Below are 18,801 nucleotides of genomic sequence, written 5' to 3'. Positions count from 1 at the left end.
TACGGAGGCTTGGGAGCTCGCTGTAAGCAGCGCGGCTGAGTAACGACAGAGAAACGTGGCAGTTACCACATAAAATCATAATTTTCCTGCTCGGCTGGAGAAAACGTCCTGTACGGTAACGCACAGCACAGCGACACTCAGCTCAGACTTCCAGGTATTGAAGAGATTAAGTAATAGTTAAGCAGCAAGATCTTCAACAAAAAGACACCCTGCGATGACACTTTATTAGCAGCACTTCGTTTTACGACTAGGGACGAAGAGACCTTCCAACCACAGACGTTCGCAGCGAACAGCAGCGCGTTCAGCTGGCGACCCGGCCGGCGGCAACCCCTGCGAACCCCGATGCCTTTGGAACTGTGCGTAGCGTAAGGCTCGACAAAAGCAAGGTAGGCTATTTTGAAATTTCTCGTTTTAAAACATTTAATTAAAATATTATTTCCGTGTAACGGTAATGACATCACTATCCCTGGGTGAAACCCCAATTTCACCGTCCAGAGAGCGCCTACGGCGCTGCCCAGGCCGGGCCCAAGGCTCAGCCCGTTCCACGGCCTCGCGGCTCATCTCCCTCCGGCACCCGAAAACCCGGAGCGGCTGGGAAGCGCGGGGCCCGCACCCGCCCCCTCGCTCGGGGCTCGCGCTGCTCCCGCTCCCTGCAACGAGCTCTCTTCTGCAGCCAGGGCAGAGCAAACCAGAGCGGCGCCCCGGGACCCCAGCAGCCCGTTGGTGTAAACCCTTGCTTTCCCCGGGCGCGGGGAACGGCCGGGACAGCGAACTGCCTCTGCTCCCTGCTCCCCGCGCTGGGGAGCAGCGGCTGCATGCGACGGCTCGGTTGCTCAACGCCTGTCGCTGCTTTTGTTGGCCGTTTCTAAGCCGCTGCTCCCGGGTGGGGTACAGGCACCACAGAACGTTATTTTTCTTAGGTTTGCTGGGGCAAACAGGAGACGTACCGGCTCTGATAAGGCAGGAGGGAAAGGCAGTTCACGTTGCACGCTTGTACCCAGCTGCTTTCTGCGCCTCCGGCCGTCCCACACCGCCTCGAGCGCTCCGGTCACAAACCTGGATGTGACGCTGCCCTGCTCCTTGTCCTTGGGTTCCCTCTGAAAACGGTGCGGGGCCCACAGCTGCCCGAGCCGAAGGGAGAGCAGGCACCGGGGTCCCGGGGGCCGAGCAGGGGTGGAAAAACATTCCGCTGGCGAGAGCTGCCGCAGGAGACGCTCCCAGGTCGGGGCCGTCGGTCCGGCTCTGCTCTGTGGTGGAAGTAGCGACTACGAAAACGGTGCGTTTTGACCCAAGAAATCCCGGTTCCCGCTCCATCACTGCCGCAGCAAAGGCTGCCTTTGATTAGCAGAACCAACAATATTCAAGCTCCAGTGCAGAACCTGACACACAACCAGTTTTACGGAGCTAGTTCTGGTTTCACTACCAAGAAAAGCTTACCAAAATTTATTTTTCTCCGCAGCGACGGCAAGATTGCTGTATTCTTCCCCTTTTTGTACAGTACTACTTTTTAGACAATAACGAAGACAATTTATCGCAGTAGATTCACTTCCATGCTCCATTTTGGGCCTCCCAGTAAGCCCAGTTTCAAAACATCCTGCAGCGACCCAGCTTTCGGGTAAGGAAATCTCGCTTTTTGCTGGTGAATTAAGTCTCAATTAATTATCTCAGTGAAGATGCTTAAAACGGATTCCTGGCCACCGGCAAAACGCTGCCTGAAGACAAACACAAACACACGCACAGCAAGCGCCCTCCTGGCACTAACCACAGCAGAGACGGAACAAAGGCAAGAGGAATTAGAAAGGCGTTAAGAACAGTCCAAGCCAAACCGTATCCAGCTTTATTAAAGGTACTTTTCATAAACAATCATGGCAATTTAGGCAGGACATGGGCTACAATCGGCAACATTTTACAACAACTGTCAAACTCCCCTCCCTTCATGGACTACCAAAACGCAAAAGTTGCTATAAAACCGAAGAATCTTCATTTCATAGTCGTAGAGGGAAACGTTTAGAGTGAGGGTGGACGCTTTCACATTTAGCATGTTGTTTAACAACTCTTCACAAACCTACCCTGACTTTTAGAGGGAAGAAATTAAAACGCGGGTTTCTTAATCTGAAGATCCACAATATAAAAGAGGAATTACAGCTCCTTTTAGAGGCGTTATACCCCAAACGCGACCCCAGACGTCAGGATCACCCGGCAGCGCGGTCAGAGCGAGCGGCAAGTCCCAAAACGCCGTTTTTGCCGCAGTTCGGAGTAGTTCGGAGCGACAGGCTCCAGGCAAGCAACGAGGACGCGCAAGGAAACACAGAGGGCATGACACACTGCGGTTTTGAAGTCGGCAACGGGCATCTTGGGAGCTTCGATGTTCACTCGGATGCACTCCACAGAACGTGGGAGACGGACAGCATGAAGGAAGCCCTTCCTCCGCTACTCGGGAAGAGCCCTTCTTCCAAAAACTGGGGGACCGGGAAAACTTTTCTTATTAAAATTTAGGTTCCGAGAAATAGACTAAGTGACATTTGTCCCCACTGCCCCCCCTCAAAACACAACAACGAAGCGGTCTGTGTGCTAACAACATAGCTTAAAAAAAAAGTAAAACAAAATTCTGCATTGTTATAAAACTTGATAAAAAATAGTATTTCAAACTGTACAGTCACCAGAAGTACACAGTTATCAAAAATTCACACATTTTACTTGGCTTCACCAGCACCTTCGGCTTTCTGTGCCTAGAAGAAAAAGGGGAACCAGTCAATATACACCACGCGCTGGCACCAAACAACTGATAACGCGTTTTTCTGAGCAGCCACTCTCGCAACAGAAAAGAAAAAAAAACACCACCGTATCTGGGCTGCACCACCCCGCCTTCTAACACAACGAAGTCGCACACCTGAAGCACGGTAACAGACAACCTGAAGTTGCTTTATTACGTGTTTTCAGAACCAGGCAGAACAGTAACTTTCCTGTGGCAACTTCAGCTGGCAAACAGACAGCTTTAACTCTTTTAGCGCCCGAGCGACGCCCCCCAACCCCTGTAGATGCGCTGGTAGCGTCATCAGCAACGGGCCTAAATAATCGAGCAATAATTCCTCTTCGTTAGTGCAAGCCTAGACCTGCCTGTGTTCGATAGGGGAAAAAAATAATTTGCTGACATGACGCAAGCTGCCAGCGCCGCTGTTGTACCTGGTCTGTTTTGGCATCTCCGTTTTCTGCAGGGTTGTTTCCCTCCTTGCCAGCATCAGCTTTCCCCTTCTTTCCCTTGGGCAACTTCTCGCTCTTCTGTAAATGCAAGATGACGCGCGCCATTGCAATTACCAACATCCAGCCACTGAGCCACAAGAATCCAAAACCAGCGTGGTAAAAACCAACACTGGATGTTGGCCCGAAAAGAACGGAACACACAAACATCCGCGTGTTTAAGAGACCGACAGCAACTGCGAAGAGTCTCCACTTCGGTGCTTCCCATGCGAGTTTTGTAAAGTTCAAAGTTTTCAGCGTAACTTACAGGAGTGACGATGCAGCTCGATTTCACCACTGCACGCGCTGTTACTCAGAGCTTCGCGAGTTATTACCGGACAACCCGTTTACCTCTCAGCAATAGCACTGACACAACTGCTTACCTTTGGAGCTGCCTTTTTAGGTTTAGGCTCTGGCTTCGGAGGGGCCGGCTTCTGTAAGTGAGAAAAAACGTTTGTGTTATTCAAAGTACTTTAAGAGAAACATACTAGTTTTTGAAAACATTCAACCCCAATATTTTAGTTCTAGGAAAGCAAATCAAAACATTTGAAACTGAAGCACTTACTTGATTTGTCAATTATCCCACCACTCCCACAACGCCGCACACTGGGGCAGCGCGTTAAGCCAGTAACTTTCGTTCGCCTGAACGACGCGGCTCTCCAGAATACCTACAGTTCTCGCACAGACACGGTAGGTAACGCGCAAGCTTAAAAGTATGAAGTGTTGGGACATCTCTGCTCAACAAGAGAATACTCACAGCAGATAACCTCGCCGATCTCCGTTGTGGCTATTTAAAAAGAAAAATGATTGAATTTAACGTGATGCAATATGAACTCTCATAAGCGAGTCTCATTTCAAAGCAGTAAAATCCCAGAACTAATGTTTAAGTTTTTAGGTCACTTTTTCCCCCCGTTCTCAAGAAACGAGAGGCTATCCCGTCGGAAATCACTACGAACAGCTGAGAGCAGTCAAGTTTCATGGTTAAAGGACAGGTAATACTTGGAAAAGTCAGAATCGATTAAGACCAGCCCCCCCCAGTTCTTTATTTTGATGAAAGTTAAACCTCATTCTCCAACATCAGCACTTTATGATCCAACTTTCTCAGAACATCGAGCTTCTCACCTCATCCTTAACTTTGGCCTTATCGCCCTTGGTATCTCCTTCGGCCTAGGAGGTGAAGCAGAAGTCGCGCCAAGTTGAGGGGCGGCGCGCTCAGCCCCCGCGCCCGCACCAGCCGTTATTTCCACCCGCCACCGCCAAGGGAGCGCTTCCCGCGGGGAGCCCGGCCTCCACCGCGCCCCGGGGCTCCCCCCACCTGCCCGGGCCGCCCGCCGACAGCGCTCCGGAGGCCGCCGCGGTGCGGGGAGGGGCCGGGGCGGCAGCCGCTCCGCCGCGGGTCCGCCCCGCACCGACACCCCCCCCCGCCCCGGGGGACGGCGCTGCCCCTTCAGGGAGGCCCCGCTCCCGCCCCCGCGGGGCGGCGGTTTTGGCGGCAAAGCAGCGCGGCCGCTTCCCGCCCTTTCCCGCCCCACCGGCGCTCCCCTCCCCCCCCCGCCCCGACCTCCCGCCAAAACCAACCGGATCGGACCGGCGCCGCTCGGCGCGCGCCCCTCCCCTCCCTCCCCTCCCCCCCGCGGCCGTTAGCCCCCACGCGCGCGGCCGGTAACGGTCTCCGCGCCGCCCCGCCCCCACCCCCGCGCCCGTTGGGGCCTCGCGCGCCACCTCGCAACCGTTACCGCCCCGAAAGGGGGGGGGGGGGGGGGGAGCGCGTAGTCCCGCCCCCCCTCCACGGGCGCGGGCGGCGGGGGGGGCCGCGGGAAGGTAGGCCCCTGCGGCGGAGGGGCGCGGCGGGGCGGCCCGCTCCCCCGGCCCGCCGCCGCCACGTACCTTTCTCTTCGGCATGGCTCCGTGCGGGCGCGTTGTGTGTGTGTGTGTGTGTGTGTGTGTGTGTGTGCGCGCGCGAGGAGAGCGGCGCTCGGCTGGGCGGCGTGAGGGGGCGGAGGGAGAAGGCGGAGGAAGGGGGGGGGGGTGGGGGAGCCGGGCGCGCTCGGTCCGGGGCGGCGGCGAGAAGCGGGGGAAGGGGGTGAGGGGAAGGGGGGACGGAGGGCGCGGAGCGGCGGCGCGGGCGGCGGGCGGCGCGGCGGGGCGGCCTCCCGGCTGGCTGGGCTGGCTCCCGACCCCACTAATTTGAATCGGGTGTTTATAAAGTTTTATATAGAGCCGGACGCGGCCCAACCGGTTCCAGCCGGATCCCCACCGCCCCGCCTGCCCATTGGCCCGCCGGGGTCACGTGGGGTGGGGCCAGGCGGGGAGGGAGGGGATGGGGGGGGGGGGCACGGAGGAGGTGGCGCGCGCGCAGCTGGGCCTCGCGCCCCCCTCCCTCCCCGCCCGCCGCCTTCCCGCGCGCCTGCCCGCAGAGCTCCGCGGGCGGGAAAAACCCGGGGGGGGGGGGGGGCAGGCGGAAAAAAGGGGGAAAAGGAGAAAAGCAGCAGCGCGGAGGGCGGCGGGGCCTGCCCGGCTGCGGGACACGGCGCCCCGGGGAGGGGGGAGCGCCCGCCGCGGGGCAGCGCGCAGGTGAGCGGAGCTGTTCCTTCAGCACCAGGCGCGGGGGGCGGCGGAGCACCCCCCGGGAGAGCTGCGGCCCGAGAGGAGGCAGGGCTGAAGGAAGACAAAAAATACATCAAAATGCAAGAAAACGACACCCAAACGGTTCACACAGGTTGCACTAAGCAGCTGGTAAAGTTGGGCTCCTTCCCGCGGGGGCCGTTTCTCACACCTGGGCGCAGGCTCAGCGCGCCTGCTGCAGCCCCGTTACACGCTGTACGCTTCGTCGTGCCTCAGACTTCCCACCTTTTCACTCAGCCTCATCCAGAAAACCCACCCCAAGCAGCACGCTTCCCCCCTTCCTTCCCAGGTAACGCCTCGGGCTTTTTCAGACCTCGAACGCCAGAAAAGCGCCTTTTTCCAGTCATGCTGATTCTTCACATCTGCACCATCAAAACATTCATGAGGGAAGTTTAGAGCCTGTAGCTCCATTTCCACAACTGCCACAAGGATCCGCAGGAAAGAGGCGCTCCCAAAAGTCGGAGTTTGCCTGTATAACTCATGCCCAGCCCCTAACGAAGCAAGGCTCACAGGGAAAACTGGTATCTTACTAGAATAACTGATGCCAGTGGAGTAAACAAGCTGTCAGGTAACACAAGCCTTTTTCCACTGCTTGAAGAGCTTTTTCTCCTACCCTACTACAGCAACAGCTTTTTTATAAATGGGATTGAAACTTTCCCTTCAAGCCTTTTGTAAACCAAATCCTTCAATTACCACACCTGCAACAGCACTGCTGCTTTGTGGAAAGCCACCCCTGTAGCTTTGGTCACCTGTATCATCATAACTAACTGAAAACCTTTTCTTTTTCTTTTTTTAAGGCAAAAATACATTCTCGGGTAGAAGACAGTCTCCCCATCAGCCTGGCAAAGCAGACTGGAGAGTGCTCCATCTCATGGAGAGTAAACTATTTCCACAGACAGCTTCCTGAAATGTGAAGACAGAGAAAATAAAATACAGCAAAAGAAGTTTAAAATCGCCAGCTCCCACCACCACAGCATGCTTTTATCCAAGCTACGTTTGCTACTTACATGGGAGGAGGTGGGTGCCCGGAGCTTCACGTGGCCAAGCCTGGGGCTGTCAGCAAATCGCTCCCACTAGACTGCAAAAAGAACACAGCCTTCAAATCGCTTCCAGTCTAACAGGAATCAGATGAGGAGTCTGACACAGGTTAAACAATATTACATTAGACCTGGATGCCAACTTCATCACACCTTAGAATAAGCAGCTCTGCGTACTTTCAAATGTTCGGCTTATTTTTTAAATAAGTTTGGTACAAGTAAGCTTTATTCACGATTTGACAATGGAGTTATCCTCTTCACAATCACATTCAAAGTGCTGAGTTTGCAGCACTTACAAGTCTTCTAAATCTGCATTTTCTAGTTTTCACCTGGAGGTAAAAAGGAACACTTTAAAAACAGCAACAGCTGGCACTGCTGCACCTGTATGTGCATCCGAAACAAAAATCAAGACATTTTCTGTTATTTTGACCATGGGGACGGAAACCAGGAGAAATTAGAGACGGAAACAATCTTGGAAATTAGCTAGTCCATCTCCCTGCCGATGGAAAACTGAGAACAAACACCACTCCACAGCTGCTCCGGCCACTCCCATTAAAGTCAGCTGAACAGCCCTTCTAAACCATTTTGGCTGGGGTCAGCAGTTGGTTTTGGCTACTGTATTCCTGAACCAAACCCACCCTCATTCCCGGGAAGCAGGATGTGAAGTCATAGCTCCAGAGAGGTCTCAGAGGCCTTTGGCATGCTGTATCCATCACCTGGTTTTAGCTAACAACCTTTCCTTTTTAAGCCATGAAGTTAATTCCCAACCGATCCTTTTTCCTTGCCTGCTCGGAGCCTCTTTCCTACACACAGTCAGACTGTTTCAACATCAGCGTTTGGGTTTTCCCCAGACAGGCTGCTCAGGAGGGATCACAGGACCTGGTGAAGCTCTGGAGTATCTTTTTTTCTTTACAGCAAGGCTGACAACACCTCGCTTTAGCTCTTTGGAAGCCAAGAGCAGACACGTCAAAACCAGCAGAGCAAGGGGGGGAAAAGACAAGATGCTGTCAGGAAGGAGGCAGTGGGGAATATCTCTGCCACCGCTTGGCACAGGGCTCCCTTCTACACCAGGAACAATCCTCTCCCTACGGAAAGCAAGGCTCCCGTTATGGGACAGCAGAGGAAATCTCAACAGAAGATTCACTACTGCGAAGCCATGGAAAGAATTCAAGTCCAGGCTGACTTAGCAGGACTGAATTGGTTTACCTCGGCCAATTCATGAGGAGTCAAACAGAACCGGAGGCTCGTTTTAGTTAACTTCTCACCAAATCAGTCAGGCCTGTAAACTACCAAGCAGCGGAGGTATGGCGGGGTGCGTGTGTTCTCCAACACCAGGGGCAGGGAGATGCGAGAGGACGGCATTACCTTTCTCGGCAGCCTTCACAGAGCTAGAAAGGTTCAGTTCTCTGTCCCTGCCCTCGGACAGGGCCAGCGGGGGCACAGAGTCCTAGAGCAGCCCTGCATCCCCCCTGCAGAACCACACCGAGCGAACTCCTCCGGGCAGCAGCTGTTCCCTCTAACACAGTTAAAAACTGTCTTCCCAAGAAGAACCCAGCCCCTCTGTCACGCAGACACCATACACAATCTTTCAAAGAAGTCCACTCTCTTGTGCTCTAGTGCCTGTAGGAAGCCCTGGATTCTCTCTTCCCGCATGGCAGTGCATTTCTGCAACAGTGTCCGTCGGCGCCGCGAGTCTCCGTGGGACGCAAACCCCTCCTGCTGCAGCTTCTTTGTCACGTAAGCCTGATCCCTTTCCATCTGTTGTCGCCTCCTTTCCTCCATGTAGGAGTCTCTGGCCTTCTAGAGTGAAAAGCAGCAGAGCGTTAGCACTTTGCCAGGCCTTTCAGCTCATCGCTGGTACAGATGCAAGGCAGCACAGGTTATGGAAGAAACAGACTCTGCTTGGCCATTCATCTGCAGGTTAAATGAAGGGTGGCTCTGTGTGCGCCCCCTCTGCTTTGAGGCAGCCTGCTTGATTGGTTATAAAAAACACAGGGATATCCTTCTGGGCCTTCTCCCCAAGACACAACTCCGCTCACAGCGTTAACTCCTAGTTAAAATAGATAAAGGTCGCGGCAGATTGTGGAAAAGCCCTCAGATATCGGAATCTGAGAGGAACAGTGTACAAGAGGACTTCCAAACCGCAGAGGCGCACACAAGCTGTCCTTGCCAGTGTCATCACAGAAGCTTTGATCCTATTCACGTGGCAGCCGAAAGGTTTTAGGGGATTCAGAACAATGATTGATGGGGCAATTCTTTGAGCTGATGATCAGGTATTGAGCTAAACAGCTTCAGTAAAAAAGCGCGAGTGGGCTCAGCATTCCCAAATGCCTGTGATCTAATAACGTACCGGCTCGAGACACAGCAGGGTGGGCAGGAGAAAGGTAAAGGCAGTAGCTACCCTTGCCTACCCTTCATGCATTTGAATCACTTTTGGATTTCTTCTTATTGCACATATCCTAGCCTGCAGCCTCCAATAGCAAAAACACATCCGCAGGCAGGAATATTAAGCTTTCATTTTTAAAAAGAGTAAAACTGGTCACTGTGACATAACCTGACACGCACACACTTAGGGAGCGCTGGCCTTTCAAATGAGAAAGAAGAAATAATTATTCTAACAAGAGCCTGACTCTCTCTTCACCACACTTTCCCTGTGCCCGAGTCAGCAGTCTGCGCTCTGGCACTGTAAATGAGCTGCTGTTGTGCTAGGAATGAGAGTAGAAATACCCCTAGCTACGGAAAGCCCCCTGATCGATAGCACTCCACTGCTGTAGCTCCGCTTATCTGAAATGCGAAGATCATCAGCCTGTTCAGCCCCCCCACAAGTTTCCTCTTCACGCAGAAGGGGAGCTGCCATTAGTTGTATTAATGGATTGCTGGTAGGAAAAAGGGCAGACACAGGAATAAAAGAGGTTAAGGACGTGGAGAATTTGGATGCTCCCAGACTGACTGGGCCTGATTAAATTCACCCATAACCATGACTGTCTATAATCTCTCTGACAACTCTCAGAGGTGAGCAAGGTCCCTGAAGGCAGAAAAGGGCAATATAATGCCCGTCTTTAAAAACAGAGGACACAAATAGTTAAGGAACGGACGCACTTAGCAGCCAGCTATGGTGGAGGTAAGAGCCACCACACTGAGTTCCTCCTCCTGCCAGTTACTGCTGCCTCTGTGCTACAAGCTGCTGCCCCCCAGATTTCCCCATCAAGAGCTCCAGCTCCCAGACTTGTTTTGCTTAAAAACAGCCAGATTACTAAGTCACTACTAAGTTGGCCAGATTTATCTGAACCAGGTCAGGGAGAGCTCACAACAACAAATCTAAGAGGAGAGGAACAATGACAACAGGAACAATCTCTTCAGTAGGCACATCTAGACCCACCAGGAAGAGGACACTTGTCCACAGGCTCACAGCTCAGGCAGCCTCACTTCAGCTCCCAGAAAGGAAACTCTAAACCCTCTTGTTACAACCCTAGAAACAACAGCGGAGTTCGAGGAAGAGCACGCAAATTCTCCCTGCTCATTCCCGAGTGAACTCGGCAGTCTTTGCTTCAGCCACGGATGAAGGGGTTTGAGTTACACTGGCTGATTGTGCCCTGCAGCAGATCAGGAGCGCTTACTTGTTCCGTCCTGTCAGCTGAGGAGTGGGGACAGATACTCGTTGCTCGTTCACCAGCTGGAGCTGGTAACAGAGCCAGCGGTGACTTCACATACTTTAGATATTCCCGAAAGCAGAGGAGTCTGTCCGCACGCTAAGATGTTGTAACAAAGCCATGCGGGTACAGGAGAAGCAACGCATCTGGCATTAGCTGCTACTGAAACCAGAGCTTAGCTAACAGCGCTGAATGAACAATTCCTCTGTTCCCACTTGCGCTCTCTCACCTGATCTCCAGCGCGTTGCTGTGCGGACAACAGGCTGTGTGGAGCTTTCCGTCTCCCTAAGGCTCCCTTACCTGTAGGGCACTGTAGTTCATCTGGAAGCGAAGGATAGCCTCACACAAGTTCCAAAAGGAATATTCTGGCCACAAGACTGACTGAAACACCAGGCATGAATGGGATGTCTGCAGAAAGCAAGATCACCAACAATTTAATCATCTAGCGAGGGAAAAGTCATCAAGATGCAGCTCTGTTGGTCAAACCATGCCCTTTTCCCCACAAAGATTTTACCGAGGCTGTGTCAGAGTCTACTTAAAATGAAATAAATACCAGCCAGGAGAGTTTGAAATTGCACAACGTAGAGTCTTCCTAATTTGTTTTTAATGCCGGGACACTAGTCATCCATTCCTGTAAGAATACCAGCAGAATTCCTTCTAATGCTGTGCTGGTCTTCACAGAGGTATTTTTAATAGCTTAAGCAGCACAGACTTATAACAAAACTAAAATAGCAACACTGGCCTACCAAAGGCCGAGTTAAGGGAATAACAGATGAACTGAGGATCAGGACATGACATTTAAGCCATTCATCAAATGACATCTCGTGATATTCCTTGCTGCCCACTCATGGCATTTAAAGTGCTTAATGAATCTACGAGTTGTGGTGCACTGAAGATACCGTAGTGCTGAAAGACGCAAGCTTTCAAGTTAAAGCCTATTTTCACCATCAGATCCCTCAAAGTTTCAGGGTAAGCGGGTTTCTATGGGCATTATTACAAAATCTAACACTTCAGTAGGACTCTGCTGACTCTTAAGATTGTAATCATATATAAAATCTTAGTGTCCATTCTATTAAAAAAAAAACAAAACACCACCATAAGGACGTTTTCCTTGACACCAGAGAATCATCGTGAATAGCACACTGTCCTACTTTGGGGCTGTCAGGACACACGCGATTGCTAGCGAAGGGAAATCTGCACTAAGGCTCTGGTGTGTGAGCTGGCAGAGCGGGAGCACAAGCACACGCTCTCCTCTGCTGCAATCCACGGCAGAGGCGAGGGGCATCATGCCCGCCAGACTCACAGAGCACTGGTTTCCTCAGGAATGCTCCGCCAGTTACAAGCTCGCTCTCTGAGGCGCCTTGGCCAGGACCACCACCCAGAGGAGCAGGCAAAATGTTCGTTTGCAGCATCGACACCCATCCAGGGCATACGTGTGCCCAAAAGTGCAGGGAGGAGAGGGAGATGCCTTGGTAGGCAACCGCAGCTCAGGCCAGACACCGTCTGTGAACGTGCCAATGGAATAAGTTGGAATAGGAACACTTGATGTGGTTGCTTACAGGCAATTGGGTTTTGGCTCCAAATTGTGCATGTAAAACAAATGGTTAGCTTTAAGTAAAGCAGCTCGACTCAGCTGTTCTCCTGCAAAGCCTGGGTTACAAACAAGTCAATACTGCCTAGCACAGGAGAGGGAGAAACGGAAGCAGCTTTGGATACTGTAAATGGGAAGACGTGAACTTTGTGTATGTTAAGAATTTACTGTGTTTTAGCTTTGCAGCCTATGATGCTGATTTGACTTTGCCATCCTTAGGACCTGTCTTGCAGGGTCTCGTTTCATTACAAAAGTCAAGTAAACCTCTGAAACCATGACAGGTCAGGGATGTACATTACATGTACGTTATAGGGTTACGCCTCCAATGCCCACAGCTGACATGTGACAAACACCTCTCCCAGGAATCTCAAAATCCTTCCTGGGATTTCCTCATCCCGGGAAACATATTGCCAGGTTAAATTAATCAAAGCCAGGAATTTACCAATCAAATGAAGAATTACCTAAATGCGAGGAGGAGCAAAAGTTTCCTTGATTTCCTTGAGTGCTGTCAGCTAGACTAATTTGTGATTTCTTATTAATTATTAATTAATTATTTCAGAATGATGCAATTTCAGACTTGTGCTGCAAGGAATTTCAGGCAATCCCAGAACAGCAAGAAACAGATTCTGCAGAGGTGCCCCAGCACTCAGTCCATCCAAGAAGCTACCTAACCCCTGGCAGAGAGAGTTTAAGAGCCCTCATGTCAGCTCACGCCTGGAGTCAGTAGAACGCTCTCCGAGGCAAAGATGGAATATTTCAAGAAGAAAACAAAGGCTTTACCTGCCAGAGCAAGAAATCACTCAACCGAACCTCTCCAGAGGTTCGAATCAGGAGGTCTGGGTCAGGGGAGTTGTTGGTGTACAGACACTTATCGAGCAACGATTCAGACACGTCACTAAGGAAGACAGATGCATCTTATTAAGATCACTTTCCTGACCTGAGGGAGCTGGCACTACTAAATCACAATTACTGGAGCGTTTTTTTATAAACACAGGACTGCAGATTAAAACTGGGTGGTGGAGCTGTACCACAGCCAGTCATCAGCTTGCTTCTGACAGACACTGCTGCCTGCTCCACAGGCAATTTCAAACGCTTTTTCAGCCCCCAGAGCATCCCCCCCCCATGCTCTTTGAAACTTAATACAGTGGTGGAACCAGACTGTGAGGACTTCCATCTGGAGCAGAGAGCCAAGTGCTAGCTACTCCATCTCCTCCAGGGTGGAGGAACAGTTTTCATGATTCATCTGTTGTTTGACCTCATAGCTAAGACTGCCAGCCAAGCAGCCAATTGTTGTGGCATAAAATCTGCCTTCACATTTAAGCTAACTTAAGACACAGACCTAATTTCTCTTCTGTCTTGGTTGTGTATCTATCACCATGGTAGCTGAAATAATAAAAACCAAACATTGCATAGTAACTTTAAGTCACTTGTTCCAGTCATACTGGTTTAATGAGATCTATTTAAAAGCCACTTGGCTTCTGAGAGGTTTATTAATAAAGCGTAGGAGGTAAGACCAGGCAGTCTTCATCTACAAAGCCACACACAGAAAGACAAGAGTTACCTGGGTTCGAGCAGTCCTTGTTCCACCCCCCACGCCATCTCCCTGACCGCATTGCTGATTTCGTGTCTCGATGTATATGCAAAGCAGACATTTAGAAAGCATCTGAAAAGAGGAGAAGTATGTGAAAGACTAACCTAAGGAAGGTACAGCAGATGACAGAGAGAAGAATATCTACAGCAGTTATGTGTGCTTGTAGGAGAAAGGGAAAAAAATAAAAGGTGTATCAAATCTGCCAAGTCTCAGCCTCAGGCAGAAGAGGGAGGCGTGAGGTATCAGCTATTTTAAACTGTGCGTTACTTACTTGTTGTAGTTCCTAGTTGCCAGCACAGCTTGGGCAATCAGCTCCTGAATATCCAAGGGCAGAAGTGGCAGGTCCCCGAGGACACGGATACACACACCGTGCTTCTTCAAGCTCTCCCTACACCCAACAAGGAGAGTGAGGACTACAGAGAACAGATCGGTCCCTCCTGCACAAGGGCCACGTTTGCCTTGCGTAACATCCACCAAAGGAAAACGGCAGGCATGTAGCAAGCATAGCTTCAGCAAAACTGATAATTAGAAAAAGGCAAAACAACCAAATGTTCTTCAGGTGTTGACACCTGGCTTAGATTGGATCATCCCAAACCATTCCGTAAGGGGAAACTGATCATTCCCCATACAAGTTCCTGAGGTACAGACATAACCAAAGGACTAGAAGATGATCCCAGGTTAGGCATTCCTACCTGAAGTTATAAAAATCCATATGGAAAACATAGAATACGACCATAGACTCTGGCCACCTATAACTAATCAAAAATTAAGATGACTAATGGTCACCCACAGAGTAGCACAACTACTTTCTGGTGTAAGGAAAGAGTAATGTATGAGGGTGGGACGGGGGCGGTGGAGCAAATGTCAGAGGAGACAGGAAACCATCCATGCCTGCTACAGCATTATTCCGAGCAGACAGGACACCCCGTGGGATGTTACCGGTTCCTGCTGCTGTCTGTCTGCTGGTACCAACTCCCTGACAAAGGGCCACATTGGCTGTGAACCACGGAAACGGCCCCTTCGAATCATGGTGTAGTGCAGCGCTCAGATAGCCCTGATCCTCCCAACTTGTACCAGCGCACTCATGCCACCCTCTCTCTCCCGTTCTCCCAGCTGCGCCTCCTCACTGCCTTTCAAATTTACTTCAACCAGGTAAGCACGCCTTCCACGCACCGCTCTTCGCACCAGTTCAGTGTAGGGAAACAAACACATCCACTGAGCAACAAGGCGCTGTCACACCACTCCCTGCTCACTCATCTGCACTAGTTCCATCTACACGCAGCAGGTGAAGGGTTCTCCATCTCCAACAAGTGACTGAACACACCACGTGCCCGTACGTAGAAGTCGCAAGTTACCGAGCTAAACTCTGATCTGCCAAGAATTCTATGACAGAATTTAAGACAAGGCTTTGACACTTCCAGAAAACAAGGTGTCTAGCACTCTCGTGCTAAGCAGGAACTTCTAACTGTGCTGTGCTCATCTGAAAGCTGCAGTATTCCAACTGTTTGGATGGGATCGTTGCGGAGTAAGCCACAGACACAAATCTGGTGTGCTTGGGGACTGTGCGTGCTCAGGACCATACATCCCACCCAGGCAGGCAGAGCCCCTCAACACAAATCTCTAGCTGGAGGTGGAGAACGGCTTCCTTCATTTAATCAATTTTCACAACTTGTAACGTCCCTGGAAACACCTCTGAATCACGTTCTGCTTTAGTTCCACCCTGTGGGATACAGACATGAGAGGATTCTTACTGTTCTTCCAGCAGGCGGCTAAATTTCTGTCTTGCCAGATCCATTAGTCCATCCACCTCCTCCTTGGAGCGTTTAAAGTTCTCAATACTAAAGGCGTAAACGGTGACCTCCCGAATGCCCAGATTTAAGCACCACCGTAGTGTCTGCAAGACAACAAAATATAATGGAAAACAGAAGTCAGATAAACAGACTCAACCAGACAGGTCAGCAAGACCCAGCTTCTCCACGGCGAACACCTTCCTGTCATTGCCCACTACGCTACGACTGGATCAAAAGAAACAGCCATCAAGAGCTGACAATGAAACCCACTTGATGAGAATTTCAGATTCGTCTTAAAGAACAGGAGGAAAATATCACTACCCAAGGATGTGAATCCACAACAGATATGGCACTAATCCAGCCAGGGAAAGCACTTCTTGTAGATGACATTATAAATTATATAATACCGTACCCTTCAAAACATTTTCAAAGAAATTCAACTTGCTTCACAGAACTAAAAGCTTCAAGATCTGCAAGGCAGATATTTTAATCTAGTGTAAAACAGAGGGGAAAAAAATGGTTTACTAGAATGACTCTGCAAGATAACCGGAAGAGAGAGAGAGGAGCTGAAGCTGGGAACCTTGATGACTAACGTCAGCTCCAAGCTGTGCCTGGCTCCAGCGAAGAACAGGAACACAACGCTCCAGCCGAGCAGTAAACAAGTCAGCCGGTGAACACGGCTCAGACTTTCAACACACAACCGAAAGGCAGCAAACATCCTTCCCACCTGTGCCAGCTTATCAAAGCCTTGCGAATGCCCCTGCTGTCTCTCCACGTGGCACTTTTGGGCATAACGGCGATTGCCATCCATGATGAAGGCAACATGCTTGGGCATTGGACCTGCCTAGAAAACAAGGAGAAACACAGGAGACCAGGAAGCGAACAGCCAAGCTGGCATCTTGCATCGCAGAGTTTAGTCCCGCTGTTTGTAGGAGCGCAGGGTGTATCTCCCAGCTCCACCTCTGGAGCTGGAAACAGTAAGATGCTAATTACCTCCTTGCTATCCCCAGGCTCTCTAAAAAGCATGTCAGCAGTGACAATTGCCTCAACTGAAAAGCGCCTTTGCCCTCCCCGTTTCTGTCGCATGACAGAGACCTGCAGTACTCAGGAGAGAGAGCAGCACTGCCACAGCTACCGCTGCAGCCACGGGCGAGAGTGCACGCAGTTTTATGCTGCCGTAATTGTACGTATTTTTTATTTCAGAGTTCAAGGGCATTTTCACAGACACAATTAACTTAAAAGAAAAAAAGTCACGAGACTTTCCCCCACTTAAGAGGAGTATTCCTTTCCGCTGACCTCACTGGGTCTGCACAGATCCTTCTGCGAGAAGGACAGCATCACCAGTCTCGAGACTCTGCTGAGCAAGGACAGAATTTTCCTGGAACTGGCGAGTTATTATTCTACTCACAAACAACTCAGTTTCATTTCTTAGACTCATAATCCGACCATCTTGCTTCCCTCCCTCCTCCCATGCCCTGCCTTCCTCAGCAAGGGCACAAACCATGGAAGCCTGGGAGTGTAAGCTCATTATTGGCAAGCACTGCCTACAGCCCTGCTCATTTGCAAGACTAAGCTTAAGTAATTTTCCATCCTGAAATGCTGTTTAGGGATGTACATCCAGTGCCAGCATTAATATGTACCCTTGGCAGCAATGCCGTACTTTAGAGCAAAGCGGCCAGAGACAGTTTCGCTCCAAACCCTGATGACCCTGCCAATTCTTTACCGCAGGTAACCAAATCCATTCCTTACCTTAATGATGTTGGCACAAAATCTCTCTAGGATGGTCAGCTCGCCTTCTCTGATCCACGACATGTCTTACCGAGAGCTCCTTTTCTTTTTCACTGGGAAGACAAAAGTAAAGGGGTTAGAGGTACAGAAGATTCTGTCTGAGCCCAAAGCAACGCTACAAACCATCGCCTTGGAAAAATAAGCTTTGACACCCTTTTTATCATCTGCACAAGTACTTCGATAAGCAGACAACAGGGGAGCTCAGAAATGAGCTCTGGAGTTTTCCAGCTGTCTGTCACGAGAGTGGATTCTGCACTAGCTGGTAGCAAGAATAAAACCTTACTGCGTCTTCCAGCCAGACTAGCTGGTGAGTTAGTACAGACCCACAACTTGGGCTACCACCAGGCGAGTCACAGGGTGGCAGCAGCGCAAACCGACCTTCAATGCTTCTGCGTTGGAGTTCTTGGGGACCCTTCAAATGGAGCAACCACCTACATCACCCGCTACCCTGCACTAGTGTCACCGCTGACGTTCCTTTTCACGAGCAGGGAACTTTAGCCTCTGGAGCTGTAAAAATCTTGGGTTTTTTACCACGTTATCTGCACATCAAATACAAGCATCTGGTTTGAGCTAACAAGATACAAGAGTCTGCTGAACTTCCACGTTAATCTTCAGCTCTCTCAGCTAGGAACCCTGACAGACACGGGCGAAGCAGCTATGATGAGAGAGCTGCGGGGGCAACAGTCCAGGTCCCACCACCCGGTACTCACCCAGGGACCGAAGCAGGTTCACATTACACTGACTGCATTAATTTTCCGTATCGGCCTCCTCCCTTGGGAAGGGACGCCTCGCCACAAATGCGGCCACAAAACGTTAAGGCAAGGAGCTGCTGAACCTCGGGCTCTGTTACTGAAGCTCTTAATGCTCCCCTTGAAGAGCTCAGGCTGAGAACACCTCCTCTTCCAGTGCCATCGCTGGCTGCTCACAGCAATCCACCTTGTACACACGGTTTCAGGCAGTCATCTTAAAAAACGACCCTCACAGAGAAACCCCTTGCCTGCGAGCCCGGGGCAGGGCCCCAGGGGGCCGTGACCCGCTCCGGCCCAGCCGGGTGGGCGCAGCCAGGCGGCGCGGCGGCCCTCGGCCGCTCTCCCCCCGGGAGGGGGCTCTCCCTGCCGACTGCCTGCGGACGCGGAGGAGAAGGGGAAGGGCACCGGGGCGCCCCCAGGTGAGGCAGGCCCTCGGCAGCCTTCCCCGCCAGGCACGGGGGAGCCGGGGAGCCGACGGCGGGGAGGGGGCGTCCCTCGGGGCTCCCCCGGCCCCGTGAGGGGAGCGAAGCGGTGGAAGGAGCCCCCCCGCCCCGCGGGCCGCCCCGCTGCCCGTTACCTGTCCCGGCGGCGCCGCCTCAGCCCCCGCGGAGGGTGACGTGCGCTTCCGCTTGCGTCACCCGCCGGCGCCCGGGGCGGGGAGCGCGCGCAGGCGCAGCGGGGCGGGGCGGGGCGGGGCGGGGCTCGTGCGCGTGGGGCGACGGTTGGCAGAGGCCGTGAAGGTA

The 18,801-nt window shown here is 51.7% G+C and overlaps 1 protein-coding gene across 10 annotated transcripts; it reads right to left on the bottom strand.

Annotated features, from left to right (window-relative positions):
* Positions 1–1,804: 1,804 nt before the first annotated feature.
* On the bottom strand, positions 1,805–18,801 carry DHDDS (dehydrodolichyl diphosphate synthase subunit). 10 transcript variants are annotated; one of them, XM_087760821.1, is made up of 16 exons: positions 18,020–18,765; positions 17,271–17,362; positions 16,249–16,365; positions 15,483–15,625; positions 14,003–14,119; positions 13,702–13,803; positions 12,921–13,035; positions 10,850–10,957; positions 8,106–8,699; positions 6,870–6,940; positions 5,125–6,765; positions 4,360–4,404; positions 3,995–4,024; positions 3,621–3,671; positions 3,184–3,279; positions 1,805–2,729 (listed from the first exon to the last, which is right to left on the bottom strand). In XM_087760821.1, the coding sequence occupies exons 2-9, from the start codon at positions 17,331–17,333 to the stop codon at positions 8,463–8,465; spliced, it is 1,002 nt and encodes a 333-aa protein (XP_087616947.1). In that variant the 5' UTR covers positions 17,334–17,362; positions 18,020–18,765; the 3' UTR covers positions 1,805–2,729; positions 3,184–3,279; positions 3,621–3,671; positions 3,995–4,024; positions 4,360–4,404; positions 5,125–6,765; positions 6,870–6,940; positions 8,106–8,462. The 10 variants fall into 10 exon arrangements, with proteins under 10 accessions (XP_087616947.1, XP_087616952.1, XP_087616954.1 ...); XM_087760826.1 differs by lacking the exon at positions 8,106–8,699 and having other exon boundaries at positions 5,125–5,895; positions 18,020–18,776; XM_087760828.1 differs by lacking the exon at positions 8,106–8,699 and having other exon boundaries at positions 6,870–6,999; positions 18,020–18,775.

The sequence above is a fragment of the Nipponia nippon genome, unplaced genomic scaffold (assembly GCF_047370975.1).
Source record: "Nipponia nippon isolate SJK-2023a ecotype South Korea unplaced genomic scaffold, ASM4737097v1 scaffold_23, whole genome shotgun sequence".
Classification (NCBI taxonomy): domain Eukaryota; kingdom Metazoa; phylum Chordata; class Aves; order Pelecaniformes; family Threskiornithidae; genus Nipponia; species Nipponia nippon.
The sequence above is the reverse complement of the archived record's forward strand: the minus strand, read 5'-3'. Positions and strand labels throughout refer to the sequence as shown.

What these genes read in the sequence shown, in the direction of transcription:
- DHDDS (XM_087760819.1), bottom strand. Translation starts at nt 17,333, where the DNA reads ATGTCGTGGATCAGAGAAGGCGAGCTGACCATCCTAGAGAGATTTTGT. An exon ending in GCTTTGATAAGCTGGCACAG is followed by an intron (nt 15,626 to 16,248) that starts GTGGGAAGGATG and finishes GTTGTCTTGCAG; the next exon opens with ACACTACGGTGGTGCTTAAA. An exon ending in GTGATTTCTTGCTCTGGCAG is followed by an intron (nt 10,958 to 12,920) that starts GTAAAGCCTTTG and finishes TGCTTTCTGCAG; the next exon opens with ACATCCCATTCATGCCTGGT.